The following is a 17,482-nucleotide window of genomic DNA, read 5'->3' on the forward strand; positions in this document are numbered from 1 at the left end:
CTTTTTTTTTTTACTTAGCATTTTTGTCTTATTTCCAGTCCAAATATATATATATATATATATATATATATATATATATATATATATATATATATATATATATATATATATATATATTTTTTTTTTTTTTTTTTTACTAGATAAGTAAAATGATATGGGGGAGTCAAAATGAAGTGAGTTTTTGCCTAAAACAAAAATGGGGTAAGAAAAATTATATTGCTTCTGTTTGGGATAGAAACAAGAAACAAGATTTCAAACAGAAAAGATTACTTTTTCTTACCTGATTGGCAGATAATTTACATTATTTAAAGCAAAACCTCTCTTTATTTAACAAGAAAAAATATCTTATGTAATTTTACTTATCTAGTTTACTTATCTGATTTAAGAATTTTTAGACATTTGGACTTGATTCCAGACCAAAAATACTATGTAAGAAAAGCATTTTTTGCAGTGTCATAAATGATCTTGGCAAAATAAAGTCAACAATACTTTTATTGTGTGCTGTGTGTTTCTCTATTTAATTGGAAAATATAGTCATCTGAGTTCTGACATTTACTGATTTACAATTTACTCATTCAAAATATGTAAAGTAAAGAGTCACTGCATTGTTTGTATTCCCAGCAGTCTTGTTTTAGCATATTTATTTTATTAGCTGGAAGGTACAAAAAAACAAATCTATTGGATACATATGCTTATTTCCCACAAGCATAGGTAACTATGGCAACTGGTATTTGTTTTCCTCTTCATGCGAGCAGGACTTCCTAGATGACTAATATTTATAGCACAGCTTATCATGATTAAACTCTTATATATATATATATATATATATATATATATATATATATATATATATATATATATATATATATATATATTGCATAAAACTGACTGAGTCAAAAAAAACTGACTTGATTCAACATTAGATAGCCACACACAATTATTAGAAAAATGTGTTAAAACTAAAAGTCCCAAAACCTCGATCCTCTTCAATCGATTTTAAAATCTGCACACAAGATCAACCCAAACTTGGCGAGCGAGCACTCCAATATGAGTGATGTGCAAGAACATACAGAACAAGAGGAAGCACCTCAACATAACATTCAAGTCAGAACAGAACCCTAATCCGACATTATATACAGCCTCCGACAAAATACTAGCCTACAGTTATTGCTACTTAATAATTTACTATGATAAATTGGTACTGCAACTAACGTCAGTTTGAATACTTTTTCATTTTAAAGTGAATTTCATTTTAAATATTACATTTTAAATTAATATATGATTGAGAGAGAAAAAAAATCTAAAAAAAATCTATTTTTCAGAACATAAATATTAGCAGCGCCACGTTGACAAGAACATAAATTCCTGGCTCCTGCGGCAGAACATGGAAAGAAAATAAACTACATAAAAACTACCAAAAATTCGGAGCACCCGAGGTGAAATGACTAACCTCATACCTGGCCAATTCCCCGTTAATAATAAATGATCTTTCCTCTACGGAACAGTTCTCTCTGAAACACGTACCTCCTTGTTTTCATCTCCACCTACTAACTTTAGAGATGTCCGATTCCTAAACGAATCCTTTGGAGTCGATACCTTAATGATTCAGTTCACAAAAAAGGACTGCTGGAGCGAAAATTAAATTACTTTTAATAGCCAAACAGCAGAAATGTTACAAATAAACCAAGGTCTGAAATGCATCACATCTGACTAAATGAATGATATGAACATAAACGTTTTCAGCAGTAAATTAATTCAATTGTCGTTGATTTGACTTTAAATCATGGCTGCAACCAAACTGGAGAACAATAGCCTATATTAGCTACAATAAACACCATTATTAGTATTAAAAAAAATAGTAGATACAAAACATGTATTATGAACTTGAGCACGCAACAATCTAACACGCCATGACGTAATCAATCACGATATCAGTTTGAACGAGTTCTTTTGAACAACCTGATTAAAAAAATGATTCATTCGCAGGATCACTGTAGCCTACTATCCCAAACTAGGACAAGGCGGTGTCTCAAAACCTAGAAAGCATTTTGGGGATCATAATGTTCCGATATAGCTCAGCAAACGTTAAGAATCGAACGTAGGCTACTTAAAAAAAAAAAAAAAAATACCGCGCATGAGATCACAAAATGCTGACCGTCGAAAACTCTTCAAACGCCATAATAAAACACCGACAACAACCACAGATAATTTAGCCTACCTTAACATTTGATCGGTTTTAAACAAAATAGTTATCTCACCATTTTATCCAGCTGCTGGTGAGGATCGAGTTTATGATTTGTTTTGTTTTTTTACTTTCTTTCTTGTCATGCAGTATGTGCCGAAATCAAGACGCCAGAAATCATTGTTAGCAGTCCATATAGTTCTCCGATATAAAACAGAAGAAACACATAGCCGACAGAGTTGTTAATCCAACTCTTTCCTCGATTTCAATCAATGTTCAGTCCGTCTCATTCAATCGCTGTTCAGTCGCAGACTGCATGAGCCGAAAAAATGACAAAACTTTTTGAAGTTGAAATCATGTTCTGTTTACTTTGGTGGCACCGCTCCAAGAGTGTTGCAGGTTATGCTACATGTAAGTATTGAAAGCTCACTTAAGAGCTGTTGTGCAACTGGAAAAGTTAAATAACTTCATCCACAGTCAATGAACGAAGACCAACCAACGCCACACCCTTCCTCTATCCAACGTGACTACCGACCACTGTGCATTATAACACTTAGGCCTACTTATATATATATATATATATATATATATATATATATATATATATATATATATATATATATATATATATATATATATATATATATATATATATATATATATATATATATATATTCCATTTTAATTTGAATAAAAATACCTTTACTACAATTAGCCTAATTACTTTTATATGATAATTTTTTTATTGCACTTGTCAACTTCATTCTGTAAGTAACTTTATGTATACATCACTAGGATCAAGTGAAACTACAGTGAATATAATTAAATTTAAGTAAATATATATCTAATGTATCATGTATCAACATTAATGTTTGGTCACAATATAGGCATTGTGCTTTAACTGAGTACAACACTTAGTTTAATGAATATTCCCTCAAGTACTGATTGGGATGAAATGCATCTGCTAAATAGCAAATAACATAAAACATAAGCATAATTTATTGCTAATAACTTTTGTAATGGGAAGGTGTGTTATTTGTTTGGCATCAGGTAGCCTGGTTATTCATAGAAGGATAAAACATTGAAGTTTTTCTCTTTGTTACAGACAAAAGAAAGGTCAGCCTTCCTTAACACTGCTATTGAGGATTTTGTTTGACTTCACTGTTGTATGACTTTGACTTTAGTTTTCTTTCAGAAGGTCAAACCGAGCAGTCTAATTTTTACAATATTGTTACTGAAATCTTTAGTAAAGAGACCCAGAGTGGTGCAGGGAGGACATCAAACCCAGAAGACTAATTCACCACTGGTTCCCTCAAGATTTTCCTATAGGTTTTTTTTATAATGTCTTTTTTCTTTCAATTTATGAGTAAAATAAAGCCTGTTGTAAACATAACTTGACAATACTTTGACGTTTTGTCCTTTAACATAAACTGCACACACTCACACACCATCTAGTCTTATCTAGTACTTATTAGAAACAAACATTTTCAAAAATAAACATAACTTCAAAATTTGCGTTCTCGGTATGGGTGTGTCATTTACATCATAGAACAAAACATCAAAGTATCATCAAGTTATGTTTACCCCAGGCTATGTTTTACTCATAAATTGAAAAACGCCATTATAAACACCCAAAGGAAAATCTGGAGGGAACCAGGGGTGAATTAGTCTTCTGGGTTTTGACATCTTCCCTTCATCACTTCATTTCAGATCTAGGCAATGAGCAACCTGACTAAAAGTGGACTTTGCATAGACCATAGATCATATCATATGTTTTTCTGTGTATGGATAACTAACAAATGGACTTGTGGACAAAATGACTTTTAAAAATAAGTTAAAGGTGCACTATGTGGGATTTTTGCAGTAAAATATCCCAAAACCACCAGTCAGTGTTATATATTTTGTTCAGTTGAGTTCTTACAATATCCCAAATGTTTGCAACTATTTGTTAATTGTGAGAACATTTCTATTTTAACCAAGGAACCAGGACGTCTGAAGGAGTTGCCTGTCAATTGTGTCATTTCTGCGTTACCCTTGGTTTCCAAAGGGTTTCGCTTTACTCTTAGCAGTGTGCAACAAGTGTCACAGCAGTCGCTGAGCGAACGCACATAGTAACGTCATAACAATTTTAAACACCCTTAAATGTATCTAATATGATAAACAGAGCTGCGTTACCTCATACTCATGACCGTTAAAAACTGAAATGGCGTCCGCGACTGTGTCCCGTCATAATAAAAGTCCCGCTGCTCACGAGGCGTGTGTTGCGCAAATATCGCTCCAGCTGCCTTGCTCAGCTCCCTCAGCACTCAGCCCTGGTCTGCTTCATACAATAGTAACGTTAATAATCACATCCATGAACATGATTTCTACCCGAGTCCTATCCTGATTCTTCTCCACCAGCTGTGAGGTGAAACCATAGATCGTAAAAAAATATGGACGACTCAACATCATCCGTTTCCGCTTGCCCGAGTTGAAGCTTTCAGGCGGCCTGCACAGTGTTGACATCTTGGGACCGAGTCTGCGCAGTAATGATTTTGGGACCAGAGTTGCGCAGAAGAGAGCAGGAAGTACAGCGTGATATCAAAAGCCCACCCACACTCTCACAGATGCAGAACAATTAATTATGTTAGTGTGAAATAAACAGTTATGGAAATGTAGAAGTTAAAGCTAAAGCTCCAATCTACTCCCAAAAATCCAGAAAAAAGTCAGTTAGTGCCTCAGTGACAACTTCACTCAGAGAAGACATCGATCTCAGCTGTCAATCATGACGTCACACCCCCCGTTTTTATAGCACCAGATAACTAAGTAAAACTAAACTTATTTTAAAAACGAACACTTGAAATGAAATCATTGTGATAACTGCCTACAATGACATAAACTAACTTTGGGAAATATTACATAGTGTAGCTTTAAAATTATTATACTTGTATAAGATAACATTTACACTTTACAACTTAACATTATGAGTGACACAGATTTTGACAAATTATAAATTAATTGTGTGGTTATGTAGCCTATAATAATTAGTTATATATTTATATAATTGTATATGTATAAATCATATTTTTATTCCACATTATTATGTTTTTTTGATGTCCAAACATATTCTACCGTTTAATGTGTAGTTCAATGAGTTGTTCAGCCTGTGCTGCCCTCTGCAGGCTCATCAAGGAGTTAACAACACTGAAGCTGTTCAAGAGATGTTCACGTCATGAATGGGAACAGAAACAGATCAGCAAATGGGAAACTCATATGTAAATAACCTTATACCTATTTCAATATTTTCACTATTTTTTATATTTCACTATTATATAACATCAAACTATTTTTTTTATAAATAGCCTACAATTATTACAAATGTATGTTTAACACATTTGAGCTGTTTTTATTCACTAGTAGCCTTTTACCAAGTATTTTTACATAGCAAGTTAAATCATAGCACAAGAAACAATGTACCATGTCCTTGCTTTGTGAACACGATTCAACCAGTGAGACTTCTCTACAAAAAACATCTGTGCAAAATTCAAAAAAGAACCACATAAAACAGAATATATTTCAGACAGATTCAGCATCTGTTAGTGTTTGTTGTACAAGGAGCTGTGACTGCTGTAATCTGATCCTCTGATGAAAGTAGAGCAGCAGCTGCCCAAGGCTAAAGCCAACTAGTCTCAGCATAGGTAATCCATGAACTTCCTCTTCCTAACAGTGAACTTTAGTGATGTTTCAAACTCAGTATGTTCTTGTGTAAAGAGATTTTTAATATCTATGTATGCATGTAAGGATTAAAAGACATACTATGTTCCCTTCACAAGATCAACAGCTTTACAGTCAGACAGAAAGAGACAGACAGAGTGACCTGGATCTACCTACCTTCCTGTATTTGCGAGTGGGAGAAGATGGATCTGTAAGGGAGGCGAGATCCAGGCTTAGTGTGGAATTAGACCGAGAACGGACAGGGGTGGGGCAGGTGTCGGTCATCGAATAGTCCTCCGTTTGGATGCTCATCTGATCAAAACTCCTGTGAAACAGAGAACCAATCGTTACTAAGGTATGGAATGACTTCCAGATGCCCTAGTTTGTAATGGATATGTAAAGTATCAGTGCAAAAGACTGTAAGGGGACTCAATAAGATTGTATTTAGTTTTTCGGTATTATCTCGACATCATTTTCAGTGCAATTAAAAAAGATTCATAACAAAATCCTCTCTTGTGTGAATTACTTAACGTGAATCATAATTACGTGTTAATTAAAGAACATGATCTTACAAAGCACATTTCATTTTATTTGTTACTTGTAAGAATACGTGAGGTGTCACAGTCTCAGGTTCAGAATAAATATTTAAGTGCTGCAACAGCTTTGTTTTGTTTTTTTCCGTTCTGCTCAGTCTAATATGTGTTGTGATGTCTATATTTTAGCATTAAGGTGCAATATGAAGAATTTGTGGCAACAGCTAACAGCTGATTTGCCACTGGGAGTAATCTAGGTGTCAAAAGGGCTTCCTCCTGCAATAAAGTTAGTGGCTATACTAACTATAAATTGGCTCTAAAATGACAAATTCTTGTCCAGGGATTGTGCAAGTTAACTACTGTGCAACTGAACCATTTTGCAACATACTATATATCCACCAGGGTGCAGTCTAAGATTAGTTTTGTTAAGTTACACAAGTCTGCTATTGCCTTTTCCTTCACTTAGGGAGGTGAAAAACAATATGTGGCAAAAGTAGCATGTCCGAATTCACAGTACTCATAAAAGAGTAGCTAAAAAGTAAAAACTATATAGAGATAAAACTAAAAAAGATTTGTAAGTGCACTTTAAGTGCCTTTTAGAGCACAGGGGCTCTGTGCAGGCTGGTAGTCATGTATAAAGTTGCATTTCAGCCACCCCTAACCAAATCTCACAAAGAGAAACATTTAATGTTGGTGTAGAAATACATTTTCACACAGTTTTATTGGCGTGGTGTTTTTGCAGCATGGGATAGTGTGTTGTCCTGCATGAAAATCTGTTGTCCTTTTATAACACAAGGCAATATATAAAAGCATAAAAAGGTCAGTTATGAACTCTTCATATCTTGCAGAAGTAATTTCGTCACACTCAGAGACCCTAAAGGGACTTTCCTTCTCACTTCTCAATATTCCTGCCCAAATCATCGCCCACCACCTCCTTGCTGGTGTCGCTGTCTTGTTGGACTAGGGTGGCCATTCACCAAGCATCCAGAAATCCATCCATCCATCCATTGCAGCACAGCATTCCTCAATGAATAAAACTATTTCAAAATGAGTCTTTGTGTATTTCTAAACCCAATGTAAACATTTATCTTTGTGAGCTTTGGTTAGTGGTGGCTGTAATGCAACTTTATGCACAACTTTCTGACATGGAGAGGTTCTAGGGACTCCAGAAACACTAGCAGCTTTAAACACCTGTTTGCTGCAAAACAGTGACTTTTTTTTTTACAGCTGCTCTTTAAATAGAATTAATTTGTTTGACAGAAACGTTCCTTGTTAAGCCAGGTTCTTCTGTGCTCTAAATACCTCAAATCTTTTAATAGTTCAACAAAGGTGCAGTGTGTAATATTTATAAGGAACTATTGACAGAAATGCAATATAATGTACATAACTATGTTTTCAGTGGTGTATAAAGACCTTACATAATGAACCGTTATGTTTTTATTACCTTAGAATGAGCCATTTTTATCTCCATACACCACGGGTCCCCTTACAGTGAAGTCGCCATTTTGCGGCGCCATGTTTCTACAGTGGCCCTAAACGGACAAATTGGTCTACAGAACGCTAGCTACTCTCTGCTTTCTCAGACAACAACATATTTGTACATGTTGCCCACCGTAGTTGCTATGGTGAGCGGTTGCAATTCGCAACCTCATCGCAAGATGCTGCTCAAATTAGACCAAATTTACACCATGCACCTTTAACAAACCTGTCTGCGATTGATAAGAGTAATCTAAAAAGATACTAGACAAAATAAAAAACTAAAATCTGAATGTTTTTTACTAAAATGCTACAGATTTTTCACTTGCATAATAAGAACAAGAAATATGTATAATATATATAATATGTATAATATATGGTACTGTACATCCCACTGACACAGATAAAAATCTTCTGCACCCCATATTTTATGCTAGAAATACAAGTAAGGTGCTGAAATGATTAGTATGCTTCCATCCTTATTCTAGAGAACAGTTTTTGAGTAAATAACTTCTCAGCAGGAAGAAAGCCTGAAAACCTTTCAGGGGGAAAAAGACAAAAATGTTCTTCGACAGGTTTGGGATAGTAAATGAGAGTCTCACAGATCTTCAGCTTGCAGCGTGTCTGATCCGGTGGTTTTGACCACAATCCAGTCTTCACGCATGACTCATCGCATTGAAAGAGTTCACATTAATTCAACTGTTTAGGTGTTAAATGCGATAAATAGCTAATGGCATTCTGGTTTCTTAATGCCGAACCAACAGCAGTGCTTCATCCTGCTATTTGAACTTGGTTTTAGGTTTGTTTCCATGAATGTTTTATTCAAATGTATGCTACATATTATGAGTGACACACATTTATTTAGCTATGACCCAAAAAAAGGGTTAATGCTTCAATTTCCTCTCTGACTGTTTGTGCCCTCGAGGCAAATACATGATCTGGCATGTGTATCAGTAAGGGAAGCCATGATCTCAGGGCTATGGATCCTAACGCAAACAACCTGAAATGCCTGTGGGATTTCATATTTAATCTGAATAAGCTGATATCCAGTTTAAGATTCTGTATCACCCAAATATCCATGAGTATTAATTTCGGTGCATTTTGAATTCTTTCATTGTTTACATGACATACATTACTGTCAATGCTCTGTCTTTTCAGTCAACCATTCTACAGGATGACCCATTAAAACAGATTCTAGATGTAAAACAATATGCAATTATGAAATACTGTGACTCAAATGTGTAGCAATCTAAAACTTATACGGAATTGCTGATCTACTGTAACTTGTCTGTTCCCTGACTCACAGATGTGATCTGTCACAACTTTGATTGTTTAAAAAAAACATTATCTGAATATTAATGTTTATCCTAAAAGACATACCTTCTTAGAAATATAATTTTGTCAATTTTACTGAATGATACAAGCATCCACCTGATCACATGACAGCACATCACGTGTCGTGTCCCTGTCACAAGATGACAGCATTCGCCTATTAATCAAAAAATGCAATAAATGCAGGAGTGGCAAAGCTGTTGTGCTTTCTATGGAATTATGCTACTGTCTCACACCCACATACAACACAATGAACTATTAAAGCTGAAATAAAATTAAATAGACATATTAGATGAAAAATTTGGTGATTCAGTCTTTGACTTCTTAAATATTAGACTTTTTCCCCCCTATTTGGCTCGGTTTTGTTGCTTTGTAAGATCATCACTAATATACAGACAACAACAAAGAATTAAACAAATTCTAAATGATGTGAGAACAGTTCTGATCATCCAGTGTTATTCATGGATTTTGGAGGAAAGGATTCACTGACAGGAACATCAATAATAATCAAAGAGCTTTATGTTTTCATTACTTAGGACCATGCATTTGGGAGTGTTGTGGTACTTTATTTAAGAAAGCAAATATTTGTGAGAGCTTAGCGCAAGGACAGAGATCCACAGCAGAAGCTACTCTTACTAAGACCGCTTCCCTGTAAGGAGCATTGGGCCGCACCTAACTGTTACACAACACTGACATTCTGACCCAAATCCACACACATTCTGACCACCCCCCAAGGACATAGAAAATAGTCTGTGCTGCATAAGTTTTGTGCAAGATAAAAGAGTGTGTCCAGGTCACATGTAAGGGTTTTCTGTGTGTGTGCACAATGAAACCCAATGCTTTTCTGTACAAGGTCCACATTTTACATGTTTACATTCATGAGAGTGTGCCTTTTGTTCTGTCTGTATTCTGTTATGGTCGTTTCTGAAATTACTAGATAAACACATGCCAGCTCTTTTTTCACCTGAATGTATAAAGCAATAATTGTGGCCAGTCTTATTCAAATAATGAAAGTAAACGTTGAGCCAAGCTGTTCAACTTCAAAATGACAAAAAACACTGCAAATAATATAAGAGTATTCCATATGGCAATGTATTCTGAAACTTTACAATGTCACTGTGTAAGAAACAGACCCAAATTTGACTCATGTGGACCCTTTTTATTATATTTGTGTGTTTTTTTGTCATTTGGAAGTCCAGATCCCCATTTACATTCATTATATGAAATTAAACTCACTATTATATTATTTGTTCTTTGCCTATTTTTGTTACACAAAAGAAAGAAAATTATACATTTTCATATTTGGGTAAATTAACACTTAACAAATATTTAAAAGTAACAAGGGAAGAGTAAAAAGTAACACTTTTTGTTTGAGTATTATTAACTAAGTGGTTGTTTGTGCTAGATCTCTAAAAAAATTGCTTCATGAGCCACATTTGTCTGCTACAAATGTAACTCACTTGGACATGTACTACACATCACAGATTTGAGTTAATGTCAAACACAAAGAGTTCCTATGTTACAAGCTAACCCACCACTCGGGTTACCACTAGATGAGGATAAATGTAACAATGAGAAGTAATCTACTGAAATAAGATCACACAATCTAAATTTAAGCAAAAATATATAGATATATTACACATGTGCAGGCCACACCCCTTCATTACATAAAAACAGTTTGCATATAAGTTCAAATGCATCCAGACCATTTCTGAAAATTCAGGATACAAGATGTGTGAAATCATGCAATGAAAGGTAACATTCCACAGAATCATAATAATAATAAAAAAACAACAATGCAAAATACAATTTCATGGAAGAAATATTGATGGGTAATGAGTAAGAAATATTGATGGATAGTACGTTTCCTAATTCACTTATCAATAATGGCAGATGTTGCAATAACTTTGAACACCGCTTTGAACCATTGTTGCAATTCTTGAATAACAGCAAGTGTCTCCCCACTTTTAAAACAACAGTACATATGAATATTTCATATGCAAAAACAGCATTACTGCACTGTAAACTCATCATAAAAGATGCCTCTAAATCATTTGTGTAAAGTATTTGAGTAAATGCAGTTATACTCTGGATGGGGGAGGAGCCTGAGTATTCCTAATGTCTACAGCATCTGTCTGTAAGAGCTGCTGATGGCACTTCACCTTGGCCTACCTCAGGAAACCTGTTGTTGGTGGTTTTGGAGTTTATTTGTTTTTCATTTGTTTTGTTGAGGATGGTTTTGTTTGTTTAGTTATATTAGTAAAGAGGCAAAGCATCGGCAAATAAGCTGACCCAGAAGATTCTTTTGTGTTTATTTTTCTCTGGAAATGTTGTACTTCCCACTTCTGAAGTCGTGAATAAGAGCTTGTTGCATTCAAATGCTTTGTCGTCGGAATGAACAAGAATCATATGTTTATTATCGCCTATTTATTGGGAAAATTATTAATACCAAAATTATATGTAGAGGCACATGCACAGACAACCATATCAACATTTACAATGCTTTCCAGTCCGCTTTCTGCCGATTCTGTAATTTCAGTCAAATGCAAGCTAATTCCTCTGTGCATAAAACAACAATATGCTTCAAATGATTAATTGTATATGTAAATATGTGCTACATTAATGACAAGACAATACAACCTAGCTGTTTTGGAGAAAAACTAATAAATTATACCTGTCAATGCAGTAGTTCTCCCCACTACCATGTTTAAAGTTTATGGCTCGCCCATCTCGGAAATTGGGGTATGAAAATAATTTCTGAACTTCCATTTGTAAACGCGACATCAGAGGCTGTTCGTGTGCAATTTTTACCTAGGAAACTCGGATTTATGATAATTCCGATACCATGTGAGGGCAGTCACCACTTATTTTAGTTTTGTGTTTGTTTATATATTCCTTGTTTGTTTTTGTTACTTTTTTTCTGCCAATAAATTGGTCAATGATCTTTTTCTTGCCCTGGCCATTGCGATTTTTGTTTTAGCTATTTTTCTGAAATTCCGTTGTCCCTAATCTGGCTCATAATACTGTACTGGCTAACACTGGCTCCTTTGAGTATCAAAGATATTAGCATCCGTTAATTTTCACATGCATTTGTAATGGGCAATGCATGGCACCTAACTTTTTCTGCAGCAGTTTATTTCTGCTTCAAAAGTAGTGATATTGTCATCAACAGGGCAGGGCAGGTACTATCTTGTATGTTTTACCAATACTCTAAACTTGTCAACAAGACTACTTTACACAAATCACACGTGAGTGCATTAGCAGGTAGTTGCTTATTCGCAGATGGTTCTTATGAGATGAGGACATGACTGCAAGTAGGCTAGAACTAAAATTTAAAACGTAAAATTAAAGGATATTGGTTAATACCTTTTAAGGTACTAATGGATACTCTTTACACAAGTGTTTCTCAACTGGTGGTGAGTGGATTGTGGAGTGTGTATTATCAAAGAAACAACAAACATAACAAAATATGCAGTTCTAAATGTTTTTCTGGTGTGATCATTTTATTTTGAAAGAAATGCGTGAAAGCTTTTGATTAATCTGTAAGATATTTGTGGTGTGACAGGCAGCGGGGCGAGGGACCGAGAGCGGGCCGGTGATTAATGTTGACGAGTGCCAGCTGCGTGGCACACCGGTCTCATCTCGCGGCCATGTGACGGACATAAAAGGAGGAGCAAGGACAGCGGAAGACGAGAGAGGACCAGGCCTGGACTTTATGTTATGTTTTGTTTTACGTCTTATTATGTGTTTGTGGGCAGTCGTCCGTGAGGGGCTGCCCACGTTTTATTTTGTGTGTTTGCGGGCAGTCGTCCGTGAGGGGCTGCCCGCGGTTTTACTTTCATTTTGTTTATTTATTTTGAATAAATGTTTTTGAACGTTCGCCGGTTCCCACCTCCTTCCTTCCCATCTACGAACTGTATTACAATATTATACTGGTTTCTTCAATTTCCCGTCATAATTTGACAGTATATAAAGAGCAAAAGAAATTATGATCATGCAACATCGCAATTGTCGTTGTTAATAAGCAAGTTATGAAATTATCCAAAAGTACCAATAAATTATGTAACAGGTTAAGTATGCGGAATGCTAGAAAGGAAATGTATGCAGGTTTGATGTTCATTCTATTCCTCATCAGTATTTGACTAAGAATTCATGTGTATTTGCCATAGCCTAACTGTAGTTTCCGTAACCTAAACCCAAAATACCACTTTATTTTCGCTTTGTGTTTCTATATTTTGAAATATTTGTCTCATACCAACATAACAACTAGTTTGGGACTGCTATTAGCTTTATATTATGCTGTACATCATTGTAATGTAGTTTTTTGTAGCCTATTATAAGTAAAGTAGGAGGGTAGTTTTCTTTCAGTTTTTTAAAAGAGCAGTAATGACTCCTTTAAAAAAAAGAAAAAAGAAAAAAGGTCTCACCTTTGTTTTTATTTTGAGCTGCAATTGAACAGAATCATCTAAAACTCACATAACCTTTAATGATGATTTCTTTTCAAACACACACACACCCACACACACACTAAACGTTTAACCTAAATATGGTCACGGTTAAAACAATGTTGCCTGGTTGGTTTGACAGCTTATTTTGAAAACATTAAATCAATCATTTTAATTTGTAAATGATTATTGTACAAAAGGTCAATGTACATACTGTGGCAGATGTAAGGCACGGTAGTCTTTACTCAATACATTTTACTGTCATAATTTACAAATTATGAAAATGAGAGAACATGAGAGAAAAGAAATCTGTCATTATATAACATCAATGACTATACATTTGGTAAGACACTTTCAAAGCACTTACTTATTCTCCACACCTGTGATAATAATGATAAAAACGGTACTTGTAAAGATTTAAAATCTTGACTTTTGTAATTTGTGTGAATGACTACTTGATTTGAATATATGTACATATATAGAATTAAAGACTAAGGTATCTGGTTAAAGGGAGTGGTGAGATCTGACCATTGGTTTAAAGGTAAATTGTTATGTAATGATGGTCATAGAAATACTAGTGTTAAAGGGGTGGTTCCGTGTTTTTTTTCTAGGTTTGGTTGTGTTTATGGGGCGCACTATAACGTCTTAATACTTCTTTTTTTTTAAACGCCGTATTTTTCTTATATTTGACCTTTATTCCACCCCGCTGTCTCCACAGTCATTTGCCAAGCACAGGTTGTCCGGAAATGGGCAGAAGTAACATCTGCTGTGACTAGCAAGGGTTTATTATGTCGCCAACCCGGGAAGAAGCTTGTTGTAGTCCAAACCGGCCGTTTTTGTAGGCAATAAACTGCTATAACTTTAAAAGACATAATCTCCATTTGCATTGAACTTTCATCAGTTTGCATCTAACTTTACAGACACTGTTTATGCTTAAGCAGCAACATTACACACTAACTAAAGTTAAAAAAGTAAAAATTGCATGCAACCGCCCCTTTAACACTAAAGGCTCGAGTCTTATTTATTTATGCCACTCTAAGGTAAATGAAAAACATGGTAGTATAATGGTAAATATTTTGTAGCGCTGGTTCCCTGTTTGTTTAACAGTAATCCACTGAGCCTCTCTTCTATTTTATACCTGAGAACACTATTCTTACTAATCCACTTACAAATATGCAGTACAAATACATGCAATATTCTGACCCATCTAAATATGTCTATGTCAAATGTATACATAGTTGAGTTCTTATCCCTTCCAAGATAATTAATTTAAGTGTCTTTCCTGTAAACACACGTCTCCCTAAATCAGCTTTCGTCTCCCTGGGATTATGTGTCTTTTAGAATGTTTCAATTCATAAGGTGATGGATGTCACTGAATTTCCCCTCAGGATATTGGTTCGAAATCTCCACTAAAATGTATTTGGTGCAAACTGTGCAGTATATTGAATCTGAGCATCATGATACTATCTCCTGTTACAGTAATTATGACTCTCTCAGGTGACTTTCAAATAGTCTCTAAAATTATAGATGCTACATCATCCCAAAAACATATTTACCATTATATAGTGTTGTCATGAACAGAAGAAATTATAAACCAAATCTTTCCACCCTTGATAGACACTACATGATCAAGTTTTGGACTTGATTAGAGTCCATCTGTGGGAAAAATCAGTTAATTGGACATGATTTGGAAAGGCACACGTGTGTCCCTTAGGTCCCACAGTTAGCAGTGCATGTCAGAGCACAAACCAAGCCATGAAGTCCAAGGAATTGTCTGTAGACCTCCGAGACAGAATTGTATCGAGGCACAACAAATCTAGGTACGGGTACAGAAATATTTCTGCATCATTGAAGGTCCCAATGAGCACAGTGGCCTCCATCATCCGTAAATAGATTAAGAGCGATCGGGGGAGAAAGGCCTTTAGTGTAAAATGTGTACTTAAAAAAATTGCAATGTACGTTGCTTTGGATAAAAGCTTCTGCCAAATGCATAAATGTAAATGTAATCAGGGAGGTGACCAAGAACCCGATGTTCACTCTGACAGAACTCAAGCGTCTTTTTGTGGAGAGTGGAGAACCTTCCAGAAAAACAACCATCTTTGAAGCACTCGACCAATCAGGCCTGTATGGTAGAAAGGTCAGATGGAAGGCAAATGACAGCCCACCTGGAGTTTGCCAAAAGGCACCTGAAGAACTCTCAGACCATGAAATACAAAATTGGTCTGATGAAACAAAGATTGAACTCTTTGGCCTGAATGGCAAGTGTCATATCTGGAGGAAAACAGGCACTGCTCATTACCAGGACAATACCATCCCTACAGTGAAGCATGGTGGTGGCAGCATCATGCTGTGGGGATGTTTTTCAGCTGCAGTAACTGGAAGACTAGTTGAGATCCAGGGAAAGGCATCCTTGATGAAAACCTGCTCCAGAGTGCTCTGTACCTCAGACTGGGTGACGGTTGATCTTCCGACAGGACAACGACCCCATAAGCACACAGCCAAGATAAAAAAAAAGTAGTGGTTACGGGACAACTCTGTAAATGTCCTTGTGTGGCCCAGACAGAGTCCAGACTTAAATTTGACTGAACATCTCTGGAGAGATCTGAAAATGACTGTGCACCGACGCTCCCCATCCAACCTGATGGAGCTTGAGAGGTCCTGCAAAGAAGAATGCGATAAAGTGCCCCAAAATAGGTGTGCTAAGCTTGTAGCATCTTACTCAAAGATAATTTATATTTGGTTATATTTAGCTATAATTGGTGCCAAAGGGGCTTCAACCCATTATCGAGCAAAGGCTGTGAATACTTATATACATGTGAATTTTTTTTTTTTTTAATTTGCAAAGATTTCAATCAAACTTCTTTCATGTTGTCATTATGTGGTATTGTTTATAGAATCTTGTGGAAAATAATAAATTTAATCCATTTTGGAATAAGGGTGTAACATAACAAAATGTGGAAAAACTGAAAAGCTGTAAATACTTTCTGGATGCACTGTAATAAGAAAGTAAACAAATATGTTTATTATTGTAGACATATTTAAATTAATATTTAAATAATTGCATGTATATACTAAAACGTATCTTTAGGCAACATAAACAGTGCATGATTAGATTTAAGTGAAGCTGCAAGAGAATTAATATAACATTGATGGCTATCCACTTTTACTTGATAAATTATCATATGTCGAAACAAACATGACCCCCCAAGAACTTGAAACCAATATGAGCCTCTAACAAATAGAGTCTTTATTTCATCAGATTTGAGTGAGATGTGTCTGGACTGGTTGAAACATTTCTCAGTGTGCCTTTAAGTAAATCCTCTAAACAGATCTTGAATTATGACAGCCTAGTAATGTGTCAGCCTGTGCATTTCAAAACACCTAGTACTCACATGCAGATAAGACAAAAATGTGCATGATAAGAGGAGAAATTACAAGATTAAAATATCGGTAAAACAGTCAGATAGGCAACTGCAACAAAAAGCCTCACCTGGCATTGGCAAAAGCATCATTTGCAAATCATTAAATAAATTTGACTAAATAATATTAAAATAATGAAGAATATAACTTTTTTAATGTCAATGATATGCCAAACAATATACATTTGTATCATTACAATTAAATGAAAGCTGTTTTCTAATGTCTGCAAAAAGCATGAATGGTATTATCGTGTCATCTTCCAAGGATGGACATAACTTCCAGTTTTTAAGTCTGACATTATTATTAGTATTATTATTATTACAAAAGGTGCTGATGAATCATATTTTTAGTCATTCCACTTGAAAGTCACATGGAACACAATAACAACCCTTTCAAAGAAA

The 17,482-nt window shown here is 35.2% G+C and overlaps 1 protein-coding gene across 1 annotated transcript in view; it reads right to left on the minus strand.

The window, feature by feature from the left end:
- crybg1a (crystallin beta-gamma domain containing 1a) overlaps positions 1-17,482 on the minus strand; it is a 48,641-nt gene that overhangs the window by 19,747 nt on the left and 11,412 nt on the right. Inside the window, exon 2 of the mRNA XM_067455454.1 lies at positions 6,053-6,200. Coding sequence (XP_067311555.1) covers positions 6,053-6,200 — 148 coding nt within the window. The remainder of the gene's footprint in view (positions 1-6,052; positions 6,201-17,482) is intronic.

Source organism: Pseudorasbora parva, chromosome 10, assembly GCF_024679245.1.
Source record: "Pseudorasbora parva isolate DD20220531a chromosome 10, ASM2467924v1, whole genome shotgun sequence".
NCBI classification, from domain to species: Eukaryota; Metazoa; Chordata; class Actinopteri; order Cypriniformes; family Gobionidae; genus Pseudorasbora; species Pseudorasbora parva.